The 18996-nt window shown below is 38.7% G+C and overlaps 1 protein-coding gene across 5 annotated transcripts in view; it reads left to right on the top strand.

Annotated features, from left to right (window-relative positions):
- Positions 1-18996, top strand: part of atp11c (ATPase phospholipid transporting 11C (ATP11C blood group)) — a 69673-nt gene that overhangs the window by 35343 nt on the left and 15334 nt on the right. For 4 of the 5 annotated variants that reach the window (XM_016558210.1, XM_016558209.1, XM_016558205.1 and 1 more), the window contains exons 2-12: positions 896-1015; positions 6147-6236; positions 12839-12919; positions 13481-13588; positions 14809-14937; positions 15263-15351; positions 16105-16155; positions 16523-16587; positions 16679-16760; positions 18323-18473; positions 18741-18938. In XM_016558210.1, the coding sequence (XP_016413696.1) occupies positions 896-1015; positions 6147-6236; positions 12839-12919; positions 13481-13588; positions 14809-14937; positions 15263-15351; positions 16105-16155; positions 16523-16587; positions 16679-16760; positions 18323-18473; positions 18741-18938 (1164 nt within the window). The remainder of the gene's footprint in view (positions 1-895; positions 1016-6146; positions 6237-12838; positions 12920-13480; positions 13589-14808; positions 14938-15262; positions 15352-16104; positions 16156-16522; positions 16588-16678; positions 16761-18322; positions 18474-18740; positions 18939-18996) is intronic. The other variant, XM_016558211.1, reaches the window with a different exon arrangement.

Raw genomic sequence — 18996 nt, 5'->3', positions numbered from 1 at the left:
TTGTAATAATTTTAATCCCTGTTTCGGAACAAAGCAATCGATCTACAGGTGTGAAAGCATCCTAAGTTTGCAAGGTTTGTGAAATTAAATTTTCATTAGCCATTCAAAGATTTGTTTTAAATGATGTAAATGCGTATTTGCTGAATGCTGACGGCAAACGAGAAAGTATTATAATGTTTGCCTTTCTATTACTAATAATATAAAAGCAATCGTTATAATACTTTTTGTATACATTTTAATTCCTTTGTTTAACAGTTCAGAGGGAGAGGGAGAATGTGAGCACTGTGTGCTCAGGCTGCTGCTGTCAGCGCCGGCAGGTCCGGCACGCCGTCAAAATAAAAGTCCCGCCTCGAACGCATCGGCCAAACTGAAAAACTTATCGGCCGAAGCCGATATTTGAAAAATGCCAAATATCGTCCGTTTTATCGGCCTTGCCGATATATCGGTCGACCACTAGTATGTAGGACAATGGGCCAACATATAGTCCCGTTGCGCAATGGGTGTCCCGAGTTCGAATCCCGGCTCGAGGACCTCTCCCCCGATCCCGCCCCCCTCTCTCTCCCACTTCACTTCCTGTCATCTCTATACTGTCCTATAACAACAAAGGCAAAAACTGAAAAAAGTGTACCTTTTGAAAGAGTACCACCCCAGTGACAGCTTTTGTACCTTTTTTCCTGAGAGTGTAGTATAAACAACTATATAATGTTACCATACTGACATTTAAACCAAAAGATGCCACAACAATACTATGACCTAGTGTAAAGGCAAAAATTATGACTTTTTTTCAAACATGTTACCCCGACTGGTTCTCCTGTTTGATGTTGATCAGCTGATGTTGCTGTTCATCTGAATGATCTCTCTCTCTTTTTTCCTGTTTCTCCATGTGTCCATGTAGTGTGGAGGAGATGAGAAGCGAGTGGACAGCAGGACAATCTATGTAGGACATCGGCCATGTCCGGACACCGAGGCCTTCATCCCCTCTAAATTCTGTGACAACAGGATCGTGTCCTCCAAGGTAACTTCTGGTATTTGTTATACTTCACCTCGTCACGAATCTGAAAGCGTGAGCTGGGCCGTTGCTTGACCTCGCCGTAGTGTAATCAGATTTTTACAGGATAACAGCATTAGGGGTTTACTAGCTCCCTTCAAGAGCCTGTTTGTAATTTTCTTTAGCTTGTAATTAGCAAGTGTTGTTTAATGCCATGGCAACTGCAACGCAGCATTAACACGTAAGAGATGTGTGTTAGCAGCAGCATGTGGAGAGTACGGCTGCAACACGCTTCTCTCGAGCCCTGGTGTTCAGCCACCTGTTCCTCCAGGTGTGAAGAGACTGTTGGGACCCTCCTACTGCGTTTGAACTTAGAAAGTCCTTTCCATTTTCTCTTTTTTCCTCTGCTCTTTCATAATTCACTCTTCACAAACTGCAGTAAATCTTACCACCCCCCTTCCACCCCACGAAGCTCCCTAATTTGCCTGTCAGAGCAGTGCTTGAGATCCGGCTGATAAATACATAGTTGCAATTAACGCTCAAGTGTTCGGGGTGGTTGACTCTGCCCCCCTTAATCTTGTGGGACTTCCTGAATCTCCTCATTCAGTCGATAGATGAGGAGTGTTTTAAGATACGAAAGGAAGAAACAAGGGAGTAAGAAGTAATAGATTTATCAGACCTGTGGCCGTGCTGTGGTTTCCGGTGATCAATTCCTCTCTGGCATGAGGCTTTAAACACACTTTAATTACCTGCACTGAGATGTTTACACTTCTCTATGCATCTGCTTTGCATCTTCCCCCTTCAAACTCAGCATAACCTTTTCTCCAGGGTATCCCTTGGATCCCGTTTTTCCTCTAAAAGAGGTCCAGACCTGCCACATCTTCTCGAGTTCACCTCAGTATAACATCTGCTCTGTTAGAAATTATGATGTATTCCCTTTTATCTTATTGCAGGTGCCCCAAACTGCCCTCTCTCACTTTCCTCACCCATGGTGATCCATTATTTAGCAATGATGGTTATATTAGGTGGCAATAGCTTTCCACATTCCAGTTATTTTTCTGTCTCTTTTTCTCTATTATTATCCTACATTATCCAGTCAGTATTTGCATTTATTTTCAGTTGTATTGCTGAGTTTTTGGCTTATTGGATATTTGAAATTCAAACAAATTATACTTCTGCCAAAAAAAGTGCATTTTTCAATGCATTATATTTTATGAAATGATACAGCTTACTACATTTTTTTTTTTGCCATTTTATACATGTATTTCTGTTGAATATAATAGAGTGTGCTTATATATATATATATATTAACGCGATTACATTTTTCAGTTTAACGCGTAAAAAATATTTAACGCAATTAATGCAGGGGTGGAGCTAGGGTTGGCCACCCCTCTCACAACTGCTGTTTCTGTCACTTTTTCTCTTGACAAGAAGTGCATTTATTCAGTAGTAGAACGTCTTTATGACCACATCAAACCAGAGGCGTTTCAGACGTGCGCTTCAACTTCACTTCAGCGCCAGGCGCGAGTCAAACGAGCGTGGAAACTGTACTGTGCTCATAGCGCGTACTCTTCAATCGCACGCACAAAGACACCGGCGCGCGCTGTAGCCTGTACCATTTCATATGAAAGCGCGAATGAAACAAACTACGTGCATGCAATGTCGTGGTCAGGAAAGTCATGAGGTTACCAAAAAGGCGATTAAAGCTGCCTTAAAACTGTGCATGTTTACACTGCAGGTCTTGATTCCCAATTCTGATTTGTTGCCTATATCTGATTTTTTTGGCTGATTACACGTTCTTTCAATTGTGACCCATATCAGATTCATGTATTTTACATGACTCCGTGAGTTGGTCTCTATTTAACCAATGTGGCAGAAAGAAACAAATAATGCATTACCTTTATCATTTTATATCTAGCTAAAGCATTCATGTACGAAAAACAAATAATCAAATGTAAAAGTAACTTAAGTGTGTTCATTACAAAAAATTGATTATTAAAACTACAAAAGCAGTTCAATGAAGTGCAGCGAGTGATTTCCTCTTTTCTTTTATTGGTAGATTAACATTAATGAGACAGACGTCCTATAACTGTAATGCACAGATCTAATATAATGTTACACATCAGATGTTTTACCCCAACAGTTCCCCAAGCGTTCACTTAAGACAGAACAGATTATGTTTGCGTGAATACTGAAATACTGTAAATCTGTATATGTGTGTATTTATCGGGATCGCGCGCCATCAGAAGCGCTGTTATATACACGCACTTCAGATGACAGTCAGCGCGAGAAGCGAAAATCTCAGAAAATGTACAAATAAAGATAATTTTAGGTGTTTAATTACCACTTGGAGCATTTTTCATGTTTTTTGCCTGTAGCTCAAAATAGCCCGTGCAAATTTACACTCATTTTGTCAGCACGGGTCACATATGAAAGTGAAAGTGACGTGACGTGGCCAAGTATGGTGACCCTCCCAATTCTGATTTGTTGCCTATATCTGATTTTTTTGGCTGATTACACGTTCTTTCAATTGTGACCCATATCAGATTCATGTGTTTACACTTGACATACCATCTGAAACATAAGTTGTTGTCATTTACCGCCTCCACATGTGCTTCCTCCTGAGAATAATGTGACCTGTGCTGACAAAATGAGTCACAATGAGCAATTAAAAAAAAACAATGACATTCTCCATTAAAAGACTTCCAGCATGACTTCCCCCATATGACGTCATTAAACCGCGGAAAAGTACCAAATTGTCGCAGTTTTAATGACGTACAGAACGCAATACCTCAGAAAATCCGATCTGCCTGTTTACATGACAGTCGCATTGGCACATATCTGATTTATATCCGATTTATTTCCACATATGAATGAGGCCTGGCTGATTACACGTTCTTTCAATTGTGACCCATATCAGATTCATGTGTTTACACTTGACATACCATATGAAACATAAGTTGTTGTCATTTACCGCCTCCACATGTGCTTCCTCCTGAGAATAATGTGACCTGTGCTGACAAAACGAGTCACAATGAGCAATTAAAAAAAAACAATGACATTCTCCATTAAAAGACTTCCAGTGACTGGAATCAGACAAAAAAATGACTGAGCTACAGCCGTTTGAAGTCGATAGAGTGAAGTCCTCCGTCTTTTCTTATTATTAATTACTATATTAATAATTACAATACAGCTATTTTTTATTTTATCTTTGCTATTATAAATAAGAACAGATGCAATAAAAACAAACAGTAGAACAAATAGCCTAGAAAGAAACAAATAACGCATTACCTTTATCATTTTATATCTAAACTAAAGCATTCATGTACAAAAAACAAATAATCAAATGTAAAAATAACTTAAGTGTGTTCATTACAAATAAATTGTTTATTAAAACTACAAAAGCAGTTCAATGAAGTGCAGCGAGTGATTTCCTCTTTTCTTTTATTGTTAGATTAACATTAATGAGACAGACGTCCTATACTGTAATACACGGATCTAATATAATGTTACACATCAGATGTTTTACCCCAACAGTTCCCCAAGCGTTCACTTAAGACAGAACAGATTATGTTTGCGTGAATACTGAAATACTGTAAATCTGTATATGTGTGTATTTATCGGGATCGCGCGCCATCAGAAGCGCTGTTATATGCACGCACTTCGGATGACAGTCAGCGCGAGAAGCGAAAATCTCAGAAAATGTACAAATAAAGATAATTTTAGGTGTTTAATTACTACTTGGGAGTATTTTTCATTTTTTTTGCCTGTAGCTCAAAATAGCCCGTGCAAATTTACACTAATTTTGTCAGCACGGGTCACATATGAAAGTGAAAGTGACGTGTAGGGTTGTGATGGTGAGGAAATTTTCCCACCGGTTAATCAACGTGTGACAACACCGGTGATACCGGTATCACCGTGGGGGCGGGGCGGGGGCGTTCCCTCTTTTCCTAGCTTTCCTTTGCTTTTAAATAGCTTGTTAAAGCGGCGTGCGCATTTTACTTTCACTTTGAAATAGCGGCAATTCGGCGTAAAGCAATTGTTCGTTTTTAGTTCGTTTGAATTTTCCCTCTTTTCCTCGCTTTCCGTCGCTTTTAAATAGCTTGAAAGCGCCGTGCGCATTTTACTTTCACTTTTGAATTAGCGGCAGTTAGGCGTCAATTGCTTGAATGCAACAACAAAATACAACGTCAAACTCACTTTAGCCTATATATAAAACATAGAACTTTTATTAACAAAACAAATAAAAATACACCATGCTATAGGGCAGGCTATGCCTAATATAAAATAACAAATAACTTACATAAAGTTTAAATAGGTATACAAAATGTGTGTGTGTGTGTATATATATAATTAATATACTAACTTGCGCTTATTCTCTTGCAAAAAAGTTTATTTAAAATGGTAAAGGCACAGCATCAAAATATAAAACACTTTCCTGTTTGTATTAGATTCAGCCTTATTTGATGTTAACTGTCATTCGTGAGCTAGTGCGCTTCTGCTGTTGTGTTCATTTTCTAAAAGAGTGCTGAATAAATAGCGAGCCATTGCCAAACGGATCATGTGGCAGGTTCCCCATTCTGGGGTTCGCCGAACGAAGGCGATAAGTCGCTAATCCAAATCAATGTAATACCTGCTGGCCCAGAGAGCTGCCGCCCGGTCACACACATCAGAGAGCTCCGGAGCTATTGAAGTCGTCTCAGCTCCCTCTCCAAGAAAAGCACAAACACAGGAGCTGATGAATATTGAATACATTTAATCCTTCCTCACGCTTTTCATTAGGATGTGGGTTTAGACTCACATTGCTGTAAATGAATAGTTCACTTAAAAATACAAAATTCTGTATATTTTGAAGAAAGTCCATTCTGTCCATATAATGAAAATGAATTGAAACTGTGACTGACAAGCTTCAGAGATGACAAAAAAGCACCTTAAAAGTAATTGACAACTTGTGTGCTATATCACGAGTCTACTGAAGTCATTTAATAGCTTTTTGTGAAGCGAGTATAAGCAATGACACAATTTCCATTTTTGGATGAAATATCCCTTTAAAACCCTTTTTACAACTTTAAATAAAGTAATTGACAGCTTGTTGGTTTTTGGCTTGTTACTGTTTAACACTTTTTTTTGTTGTTGTTTTGTTTTCTCACTTCCTCAGTACACAGTCTGGAACTTCCTGCCAAAGAACCTATTCGAGCAGTTTAGAAGAATTGCTAATTTTTACTTCCTCATCATATTCTTGGTGCAGGTAAGTGAGTGCATTTGATCAATCATAATCGTTTGCCATCCCCAGAGAGACAAACTGTTTATGTGTGTGAGGATACAAGTGTGTTTATGTGTGACTCATAGCCTGGCTGGTTCTGCCCCGTGCTGATCTGATGTCATTGGACCTGTGATGATAATGGCAGAGAGAGACAGTGAGACGGGGAAGCCTCTGCTCCGCTCCATAAAAGCACATGAAGGCAACCTTGGTTAAACTAGCGAGTGGAACCGTGTAAATAGCTGATGCCGTTTAGACAAGTGTGTGTATTTAATAAAGGGTAATGGTGGATTGCTGAAGAGCATATGGTCTTGTTGGTGTCAGGTACATGAGGAGTGAGAATTGAAGGCACGATTTGACACCTGACTCAGCAGCGGGTTTTTTTTTTTTAAATGTGTGAGATTGAGGCTAATGATTTATTTGGTTATGATTGTGTCCAAACCTGCAAATGCTGCAATCTCAGGCAGTATATGAGGTTAAGGCAGCATCAAGGCAATACTGTTCAAATGTTTGGGCTGAGTATGAATTTTAATAGTTTTGAAAGAAGTCTCTTATGCTCACCAAGGCTACATCTATTTAATTTAACAATACAGTCAAATTAAAAAGCATCAGTTATTGCAATTAAAAATAACTGTTTTATATTTTAATATATTTCAAAATGTAATTTATTCCTGTGATGGCAAAGCTGAATTTTCAGCATCATTACTCCAGTCTTAAGTTTCACATGATCCTTCAGAAATCATTCTAATATGCTGATTTGCTGCTCAAAATTTTTTCTTATTATTATCAATGTTGAAAACGGTTGTGCTGCTTAATGTTTTTGTAAAATCCATGAAATATATTTTTAGGGTTCTTTAAGTAGAAAGTTCAAAATAACAGCATTTATTTAAAATAGAAATCTTTTGTAACATTATAACTGTTTAATGTCACTTTGGATCAATTTAATGCATCTTTGCTAAATAAAAGTATTATTTTCTTTCAAAAAAATTCTTACTGACCCCAAACTTGAATGTGATAAGATTGGACTATGCACTGCAAAATACAACGTTTGACCATTTTTGCTGGCTGCCTATGCAAAAACAATCTGACAGTATAGGCTTATTCTCAAATGCATGAATGTATAAGCCAGTTCTTTTAAATGGGTCATATGATGCAATTTCAAGTTTTCCTTTCTCTTTAAAGTGGTACAAGCTGTTCGTGTATAGATAAAATCCCTAAAGTTGCAAAGACTAAAGTCTCAAATCCAAAGAGATATTCTTTATAAAAGTTAAGACTCGTCCACGCCCTCCTAAAATGGCTCGTTCTAACACGCCCCCACATGTCTACGTCACTGTGTGGGAAGATTTGCATAACGCCGCCCAAATGTTCACGCAAAGAAAGAAGGCGTAACTTTGATTCTCGCTGTAGTATTGTAGTTGCCTCCACCTCCATGTCGTGGAGACGCTGTGTTTCGTTGTGAAACTGAAAATACTTTGTTTGGCCTTCTAAAAGAGGACACAACTAGAAATCAGTGGTTAAGTTGTATTTACAACACTGTTCCAGAACAGTTCAACCCAAATATTCAGATGTGTGCAACGCATTTTACGGAGGACTTTTTCCTGAACCTGGGAGAGTAGCCTACAATGCCTGCTGTACACCAAATACACAAAATAATGTTCTTTTTAGCAGCGTCATATGACCCCTTTAATGAATCGTCAAAAAGACTTTCAAACTCATGTTTGAAAAATGAATTGGCGGTTGTCTGAAAATATAAAACAAGCATCTGACAGATCTTTTGATATCAGAAAATTCTTAGATAAAAAATGTTTGAATTTAATTGTCATGATCCAGATTCTCACTTAAATAAGCATTGTATATTATATGAATTAAATGTTATAGATCATACAGATCATACAGACATTATATGCTTAATGTGACTGAAAAAGATGCCTTCTTAGTCACTAAACAAGGCACGTTCATTCTATTTTGTCCACAGCCTATACGTGTGCATCTCACAGTACATCTAATGTGCATCCATGTTGTGATGAGATCTGTGCGTGTGTGAGAGGGAGAGATCCCCAGGTGTTTGCCCGGTTCTGGCATGTGTCTGGCGTGCCTCTACTAATCCTGCTTTTCTCTGGAGGGGCTCCTTATCCTCTCTGACTAGCTCTCCCCACGCAGCCCACTATTATAACAGCACGAGGGAGACACACACGCACGCCTGTCACACAAGAACTGCGCTTAAATCACCAGCCTCCAAATAGAGCCGCATGATTCTCCTGAGGCCCATTGCGAACGCACCATCGTCGTACGCCCATTTCTGTCTCCCCATGCCATTTTTCTGTTCCTCACCCCCTCTCTATTCCTCATTTCTTTGTTCTCCCCCTTCTCTCTCTCTCTTTCTCCCTTTCCCTGTACGCCTCTGCAGCACGGCACTGCTGACGTCAGCAGCCAGGAAACCCTCTGTAGTTCTTTTGAGCCACAAATAGACACTGACTGATAAAAAAGCACCAGTACGCTAAAAATAGCACTGCGTGCCTTCGCCGGGGTCCTGATGGGAAAATAGAGATGGGAGGAGGGAGGAGAACAGAAGGAGGGGAGGAGTCGAGGGGGATCTCTGTCTCTCACAAGCACATTTTGACACACATTCTGCTGGAATGTTCTAAATACCTGTGTGTGTGTGATTGTGTGTGTGTGCGTGAAGACAGATGAGGGATTGCGCTAACAAGCAGTCAGTGTTCAGCCGAGTGGAAGTGTGCGTAACCATAAAGATGAAATTAGTGCATAATCTTGTGAAATAAGAGGATATTTTTGGCCCATATATCTTAGTAAGAGTAGTCGAATGTGAGGGATGGAAGGAAGTACATACAGCGTGTACAGTATGATTCATTGATTCTTTATTTTGAACTATTCAGAATGTTAATTTTAAATGAGTTATTAATAATTCTAGTTATTTAAAAGCACGTGCAGGGTCAAACATGATGCATCTAAATGTTGTGCCACACTGTAATGCCACAAAAATTGAATGCATCTGCAGTGGCATCTGTACCAAAAAACTAGTTTTACCACAGGACTCCGATTTTACAATAGACCTAAAGTGGTGACCCAACAACCAAAACCTTTTACCATACAAAAATGTCCTTAATGCATACATGACTTATTTTAGTGCTGTCAAACTATTAAGTGTGATTAATCTCATCCAAAATAAGTTTTTGTTTACATAATATATGTGTATGTATTGTGTATATTTATTCTGTATATATAAATACACACACAGTATATATTTTAAAAATCTTTACGTGTATATATATTCATATAATTCATATCAGATATATTCATATCATTTATATTATATATAAATATATGTAATATATAAACATAACATTTTTCTTAAATATATACATGCATGTGTGTGTGTTTATATACATACACTGCTGACCGAATCCCAGACTCAGCCCTGGCTCCCATGGAGAAGGGTCAGTCTCAGAGAGAAAGAAGAAAGAGAGGAGAAACCAGGGGTGGTATTCCCAGGGGTCTGGTGCTTTCTTTGCTGTTTTTCATGCTTTCGTTACAAAAATACCTTTCTGAACTGCTGAATTTGTTCAACTCTGTCGTCATTTACTCACCCTGTTTACTCACACCTGTTCTTCCAAACCTGTATGAAAATGTTATGGTACAACTATGGTTAACCTTTTAACTGGTTATGGTTAACCTGTTAACTGGTTAACAGCAGAGGCGGACAAAGTACTCAACTCCATTACTTGAGTGAAAGTACAGATACTGCTGGTCAAACATTACTCCATTACAAGTAAAAGTTGGAGTGAAAATATATCTGTGCTAAACTTATACGTAGCGTCCAACTCACACACTGGCGAGTAAAATCTGAGAATTTATTAGCCAGTGGCTAATATTAGACATCATTTAGTCGTCCAGAGTGAAGATTAGTCGCATATGCGAGTGATTTACTCGCAATGTAGAGGGTTGCTCAAGTAAATGTACTTAGTTACTGTCCGCCTCTGGTTAACAATGAGTTCCTTTATTATATGCAGTAAAAAAGAAAAAAAGAAAAAAAAATCTAATGGGACATTTCATGTTCTTTTTTATTTTTTTAAATTTTTTTTTTTACTTACAGTGATATATTGTTTTAATGCACAAAAAACATTAATCAAATTCCCTGTGACACTTCACATTTATTTGATAGTTTTACATTTAAATAATTGTTTCTGCTTAGTTTTTTATGTAAGTGAAGGTTTTTTGTAGTTAAATTAATATTTATTACACTATTTTAGTGTAGTGTGTGCTACCATGATGGTGTTTTGTATTTGTGCATATGATACCGTGCACCTTCTATATACTGCATTAATATTTACCTCAGCTTGTGAAAAAGCTACTTGTTCATGTGACTTTCTCTTTACCACCTGGGCTTTTATGGTTGTCAGTAAATTATACATTTGCAAAACTAAAGATTTGAGTACTTTTGATATATTAACATTATATCAATTAATTAATTTTCTCTCTTTTTTATTTTTTTAAACAGTAAATTTGAGTTCAATCCACAAAACTTCAAATGTTGCTACCATAAAATAACTCTGTAAATAACTATAAATAATAAAGACAGAGCATCGCAATAAAAAAAAATAAAAAAAAAACAAAAAAACAAGAGGACAGTCTGTGCTGTAAAGGAGATTACGGCAAGACCGTCTTTTCCTACAATCAGTAAATAGTTACTGAAAACATTTTTGTTACTTGCAAAAAAAATAGTTTTACCATATTTCTTTCTTTCTTTTTTTTTCCAATGCGCTCCAAAACATTGACTTCATTGTATGGACAGAAAATCACTGAGGCGTTTCTCAAATATCTTCTTCTTTATTTATTTATTTTATGAGTGAACTATCCCCTTAATGTTGCTTTATCCTGAAGGTGTAGCAAATTAGCAAGAAAAGCCCTCTTTCTGCTCTTCCTCTTTCTTTTTCTGACGGCGGTGCCACTAAACAGCCGTCAGCAGACACCTGGCAACTGATAGATGTTTAATGCATGATGGGTCACTATTGAAAGATCTGTGAATGCGCACATACACCGCTTGTTTCTCATGGTGCTGCATGTTGTTTTAGCATAAGCTGTGGGGCAGGATTTAAAGATGCCTGAGTGCATTTGGGTTGGTCTGCGAGCTGTAACTTGTGGCTGTTAAGTAACCGCTTGCGTGTGACATGAGGAATGGGAGGCTGCATGATTGGCCGGATCGCAAAGCGGTTTAGATGACGTCTAATGGCAGAGTCCAAAAGCGAAGTATGTGTGTGGATGTTTCAGAGGGGTTGTTTGGGATTATTCGGTCTTAGACTGAGTAAGGGCTAAAAGCACTTTTTGGTGTTTGTGTGTTGAGTGTGTGTGTGTGATCGGGATGATGGGGATTATTAGCTGTGAGCTGGAGTGCTGCTGAAGGCTTTCACCTTCTGAAGTCCTGCCGGCTTTACAGTCTCTCCCTACAGGAACTTTGGCACCCACACGACATCTTTGTTTTTGAGCCCTTTCTGCAGTGAAGATGCTGTTTCTCACTGTGGTGTGTGGTTTTTGCGTTGGCCTCTTTCAGCCAGGCCCTGCAGGGTGTGAGAGGAAGACGCAGTGTGGCTGTAGCTCATAGGACGGACAAAATGTTCACACCTCTGTGGTCTTGACTTCATAACCTACCCTATTTTTTTTTCTTCCACATATACACAAACATAGAGCAAGTATTAATAACACCAAGTGGCTGTGACCTTAAGTTGTTTCCTGAAAGAGTGATGGTTTGTGGTCTCTACTGCGTGACAAACCGCTCATGTTAAAGATAGACTGGTGTTTAGTGTTTTCAGCAACTGGATCTTGGATGTTCAAACTCAAGCTATCGTGGTTATGTGACGCATGTTTTTCATGTCCAGCTGCATTATTAAAATACTAACAGTAAATTATGTCCTAAATTACATAAATTACTAGAGGTCGACTAATAGTGGATTTTACCGATACTGGTAGCTAGGTTGGACCACACTGGCCGATACCCATTAATCAACCGATAGTTTTTCAAATGGATACTGCTTTCACACTTGGTTCGCTTGCCTGGTCCGAACCCGAGTTAAATTGCTTCCCCCTCCCCCTGCCCCCGCTATACTGCGTTCATATAATTTAATTTGGGTCTGAACCGCGGTTCATTTGTGTCAAGCCAGCAGCTGTTTACCCCGTTGCTTAGTAACGACGGTGCAGGAGAAGGCGGCAAATGCATAACATTGCTCTCTGCACTTTTATATATTTACGTTTTTGAACCGTTCTGTTTACAAAGCTTCGGGACATAACGGCACTTATGTCTGTCTTACGAATGTACTGCAAATGCTCTAAAGAACGCTGAAGGCGAATAGAAACCCGAACAGCGCACCCGAGTTCGGAAGACAGCGTTCACATCATCCAAATGAACCAAACTCTGACGTCAATCGAACCCGGGTGCGCACCAAAAGTGCTAGTGTGAAAGCACCCTAAATCTCAAATAAATGCAATTTCAAGATGAATCAAAATTCTCCCCCCTTTTTTTGGAAATGATTCTGTAATTTAGCTTTGTTAATAATACATGCATGTGTCTCTTCTTATAGGTGATTGTTGATACCCCGACCAGTCCCGTGACCAGTGGTTTACCTCTGTTTTTTGTCATCACAGTGACGGCCATCAAACAGGTTGGTGGTGTTATGTTCTGAATATGCTCCTGTCTCTCTATATCACTAAATCACTTGATGTTTTATAGCCATGTGTCACTGTTTAAATAATGCCGACCCCTTCCGAGAGTCCGCCTGACCTCTGAATCCATCTCTCACAGAGAAAACAAATGATCCAGGGGCTTGTCACAACACAGTGGTCCTCTCGCAGCTTTAGATGTATTGTTTTAGGATCAAATTTTTCCACCCGCCTGCCGCTAGATTTTTTTGAATAGCACAATGGAAGGTGGACTTCCTTCCAGATATCTCTGGCCTCACACTGAGAGGGGCTCAGGCCTTAATTGGGCTTTGAAATAAGAGCCCGGGGGACCATGTGACCCCAGCCCACTTTGACTTCAAATGACTCAACTCCCTCAGCTCATTCGCACAGTTTCCATTATTAATATTGATGGAAATTCTCAGAGAATTGTTTTATTTTTACATGTGAGATGATGTGTTAGACTGTCTCAGTCCTCATTTGACCTTCTGCAGTTTTCACACACACCAGTGTACTGTTCTCACATTCTCTGTGTCTCTCCTCAGGGATATGAGGACTGGCTGCGGCATAAAGCAGACAACGAGGTGAATAAGTACCCAGTGACGGTGTTAGAGGATGGCCGGTCGGTGAAGAAGGAGAGTGAGAAGATCAAGGTATCTTTTAGTTGCTGCACCCTCTCCAAGTCTCTCATATAACAGGGACCGTGGGAGCTGGGAGTGGCAAGCTGCCGTACTTTACGTGTGGACAAAAATATGCCCACTAGGGGCGTTCACATCCGGGAGTGTTTCCGTGCTGTATATGGAATGGAACAAATGTGTTGTACACTGTGAAACAGTTAGGGTCAAAGATGTTTGGAAGAGTTTGCCAATACAGCTAGCTGAATGTCAATTATTTGTGTTGTAGCTGATAACCACTTTTGTAAGCATACACTACCGTTTTTAATTATTTCTTTTTTTCAGCAAGGATGCATTAAACTGATCAGAAGTAACAGTAAAGGCATTTATAATGTTACAAAATATTTCTATTTCATGTAAATGCTGTTCTTTTGAACTTTCATCAGAGAATCCTGAAAAACGTTTTTCACAAAAATATTCAGCAGTGCAACTGTTTTCAACATTGATAATAATGAGCAAATCAACATATTAGAATGATTTCTGAAGGATCATGTGACACTGAAGACTGGAGTAATGATGCTGAAAATTCCGCTTTGCCATCACAGGAATTACATTTTAAAATATACTAAAATAGAAAAAAGTTATTTTAAGTTGTAATAATATTTCACCTTATTACTGTTTTACTGTATTTTTGATCAAATGAATGCAGCTTTGATGAGCATATATTTTCGCTATATATTCCCATATTTTACAGTAGATGTTATTACAAATAGCAATCACATACCCAAACACTCTCACTTATTAAGACTCTTTTACATCAAGAATAGAAATATTCATCAAAATGGTATTTTAAAAAATGTCACTAATATTACTTATGGTCTACAGCCCCAAATTAGTCATCAAGTGGTGGCCGAACATGATACCAAATTTGTTATTTGTATGTCGATTTAAATTAATATAACCTATAATTACATAGGCTCTTGAATATGCAAACTTTAATAATATGACATTTTATAGAAAAAGTGACAATTTTATAAAAACAGCAGAGACACATGTGGATGTAACTTCATTTTACCTCAAGTTTTTAGTATTTCCATTATATATTATTTTAAAATTATATATTTTTATTACAATATTTGCACTTAGTTAGCATTGTATTTTGAATCTGAACAGACTTGTGACCCAGCAGCTATGAAGCACTGACCTGTGGTCTTGTTTAGAACTAAATCTTGTGTTAATGTCAATGTGCTTCTGGTCAGGTGGGTGATGTGGTTGAAGTGGTGGAGGACGAGACCTTTCCCTGTGACCTGATTCTGTTGCAGTCTAGTCGAGAAGACGGTACTTGTTTTGTCACCACAGCCAGCTTGGATGGAGAATCCAACCACAAAGTGAGCTTATGCATTCAGTCTTATATAATTTCTGCTGTTTTTCTTCTTGTAATCACAAATATAGTTGTCTTGATATAATCTAGATTTAATTCTATATTTTTTGTTTTCAGAATTGCCTAGAGTGATTTCTGTTCAAGTATAAACAGAATATGAGATATGGATTCATATACCATTCCTTTACTCTCCTTTAGCCAAAGTCTTTAAATAGGTGGCCCAGATCTTGTCATAATCATCCTTATGCTCCTAGTCTTTCTCCCACTTCCTTCCATCTGTATTTGTGTGTACAGCATGACCTGGAATACTAATTTGCCTGTCTTTCCCGCAGACACACTACACTGTGCCAGACACAGAGAAGGACCTGCAGGCTCTCCCTGCCACCATCGAGTGTGAACAACCCCAGCCTGACCTCTACAAGTATGAACTCCTCTAGCACAAACACTCACTTAGCCGAAATCCCTTTCGCTGCCTCATGATGAAACAGAAGGCATTGCGATCGTTCTTGAATATGTCAAGTCCAGTTTCAGCTCAGCTGTTCTCTGTAGGATGTTTGATTTCAGATCAGCAGCTAATGGTGTGATTCCATGGAAGAGTCAGACACTATCTAGCCTTTCTGTTTGAGTATAAGAACAAACAGACCTTGAAACAAACACAATTTGCAAGTTTAGAGAGGCAGTCCTTGGCCTCCAACTGTAATAGCAGTTTAACTCAGCAGCGCCCCCTATCGTTAAAGCCTCTTTAGGCGGAAGAACATTTGCATTTCTGATTTCTAGAGCACCAGATGTCGCCTGCTAAAATTCCGTCTATAAAAAAAACTTCAAAGGGCTGTTGCCAATATGCCAGACTGTTGGGTCATCACCAAAGAGCATCTTCCTTGTAATTGGTTCATTTCGTACAAGGCTCATTTGCATAGTGTACTGTACTAGAATACAGATATTATCATCAAGCCTCTTTAATGGGGAAGGAGTCTATATAAAACGAACGAAACGCTAATGCATGTGCATGATGGCGTCGGTTCTTTACCTCTACTGAATGTTTTCATTTTGACCTCATCAATTACTCTGATTACATTCCTGGGACGTCTGTGCATTCATTCCGTGTGTGTTTGTGGTTGAGAGAACATATATGAGCGTGTACGTGCTTGACTGGAGCTTGTTTGCTCTATTGCAGGTTTGTGGGTCGAATGCACATTTACAAGCCGGAGCAGGAGCCAGCAGTAAGGTGAGACCGCCTTTGGTCCGTTCCCATGGGCCCACTATATCCCCCAGTACCTCCTAGTCACTTCAGCTCTGTCTTTTCCCTTTGCATTAGCCTCTGATCATTATTCCATCGACCCGTAACGCCATAGCAGCATTAAGGTAAAGCCGGCCTGGCAGCTTCTCAAGCCCTGCACACTCTTCCATTTGTCACTGGGCCGTTTGAAAGGTTTTTATGAGTCTCTACGCCGTGTCCTTCACGAGAGCGAGCCAGGCCAAACCGGCCTACATATTTCCAGCAATGCTGCTCATTAGAAGCCACTTTAACGCGGGTTTGGATGCCAGGATGTGTCTTTATTGACATAATTGTTTGTTTTTATGGTTTAATTTAGATCTTTGGGCCCAGAGAACCTTCTCCTAAAAGGTGCTACGTTGAAAAACACCAAGAAGATTTATGGTAGGCCCTGGCACCTTTTAATTAGACGAAATATTTGATGACGAGGAATTGCATTCACCCGAATCACTCTTCGTTGCTTTTCCTTTTAAAGGTGTCGCAGTATACACGGGCATGGAGACGAAGATGGCACTCAACTACCAGGGCAAATCTCAGAAACGATCAGCTGTTGAAAAGTAAGCGAGTGACAAGAGCGTCATTATACCCTAGTGTGCAGTCAGGTTGAAATAATAATTTTTGGATTATTAGCAATGTTAATTTGAATGATTTGATATTGATTGCAAATACCAAGATTGATCTGTGTGTAAAAATATTGTCTCTCCACATTAATATTCCTGAATCAATATCAAATCGAGTGAATCAGTATGATGTGAATCAGAATTTAATTAAATGAATAACGTCTGCCAAAGTTCATATAACTAATGTATAGTCATCTATAATATCTTTATGCAGAAATTTTATTTATTTATTTATTTTTAATTTATTTATTTATTTAAATATATAGTAGTAATTAGGGCTGCCCCCGACTAAAGATTTTTCTGGTCGACCAGTAGTCGTTCATGTTAAGCGATTAGTCGACTAATCACACGTTTATGTTAAACCATAAATCATAGTAATGAGCGTTTAATTGCCTATGTAGCGCACAAATAAGGTTTGCCACACAGCGCACCGGCAGAAGTAATGATTATGAATGCATCAGGAAAAAAGCAAGGAGACTGCCTTAACATTTTAATTATTCGTTGATAAACCAGTGTTTGCTGTATTTTCGGCTGCAGTGATGAATTGACGAACTCCTCAGTGGATGCGCCCATATTAATGTTTCATACAGATCACATAACCTGAGAATAGTTGTTTTCCATCTGAATTGGTTCGTTTAAAAGCAGACATTTCGCTTTCTGTAGCTAGGCCTATATTTCTCATACCTGAGGCAAGTATACACGGAGTTTCGTTTTATTATTTGACGCGCTCAAGTTCAAAGACCGTGATGAGACGGCAGAACGCGTACACGCACCCTGTTTGCTTTCATTATTTGACAAAATCACAAAGTTTTTTTTATTAATTTTTTATTGTGACTGCACACAAATAAAAGAAGAGTCTTTAAAGCTTACAGAGATGTATAACTACTATTTGTATGACCAAAACATTTTAAGCGAAGTGATCACAACGGCGCGCGCTTCCTCATTCCGCACGAACACTGAAATAGCGCACATTTTTATAGGTTAGAGCGAGCGGCCATGTGAAGTTGCTACTAATATGTTTCAGATGATAATCCATATTTGAGGTCAATGAATGATAGGCGAGGGTTTGGATGGCCTGGCCGATGTACTGTATATTACCACATAGAGCAGCTGTTAATGATCTTTCGTCGCAGAATGCATGACTTCGCCACGTCCTGTGGATTATTTTTTTTCTGCGACTAAGCGACTAAAAAAAATGTGGTCGACTAAGCCTTTTCTCGTCGACTAATAGTCAACTATTAGGGGGCAGCACTAGTAGTAATATAAAGTAAAATAATCTTTATTCAAATAAAATTGTGTGATGATGATGATAATTTAAAAAATTTATTTAATTATTTAAATTATTTAAATTAAAAATAATAAGTGAATCAGGGAAACTTTAGTGTTGTTGTGCACTAAAAGTTTTCTTAGCATCTTATTTTGGCTTGTTTATATGGTTTTATGTGTACATAACATAATTAAGTACATATGATCATGTGTATGTTTTCTCTTCTTTGCAGATCCATCAATGCCTTTCTGCTGGTGTATCTGTGTATCCTCATCAGTAAAGCTGTTGTGTGTACTACGCTAAAGTATGTATGGCAGAGCAAAGAAGGTCAGGATGAGCCCTGGTACAACCAGAAAACTCAGAAGGAGAAAGACACTAATATGGTGAGTAGTCTGTGGATTTCACATCTGACCGATTTGAACATGATTACATGAATTAATTAGCAACTCCCTCTATATCATCTGTCATTCTTAATGCAATTAATCTAAATTCTGAGCTAATCTGGTCTCAGGTGGCTGTGGTCAGCTCTTACACAGATCATACTTAATAAATCATAATTAGGGATTAGCTTTATGTTTAACCTTTGCTGTTCCAGCCATGATATTGTGTCTTTGAAGAGACTGAATGCAGGTGTTCTGTCTTTGTTTCAGTATTTGAAGATGTTTACAGATTTCCTCTCCTTCATGGTCCTCTTCAACTTTATAATCCCCGTGTCCATGTACGTAACCGTGGAGATGCAGAAATTCCTGGGCTCTTTCTTTATCACTTGGGATAAAGACTTCTTTGACCCGGAAATCCAAGAAGGCGCGCTTGTCAACACTTCAGACCTCAATGAGGAACTTGGCCAGGTTAGACACTTTGTTCAAACCTGAGCTCAGATCTGACTCTTTAGCTGTTTGTTTTCAT

This window comes from Sinocyclocheilus rhinocerous, unplaced genomic scaffold (assembly GCF_001515625.1).
Source record: "Sinocyclocheilus rhinocerous isolate Xijiao unplaced genomic scaffold, SAMN03320098_v1.1 scaffold557, whole genome shotgun sequence".
Lineage (NCBI taxonomy): Eukaryota > Metazoa > Chordata > Actinopteri > Cypriniformes > Cyprinidae > Sinocyclocheilus > Sinocyclocheilus rhinocerous.
Note: the sequence above shows the minus strand (reverse complement) of the source record. Positions and strands in the feature narration are given on the sequence as shown.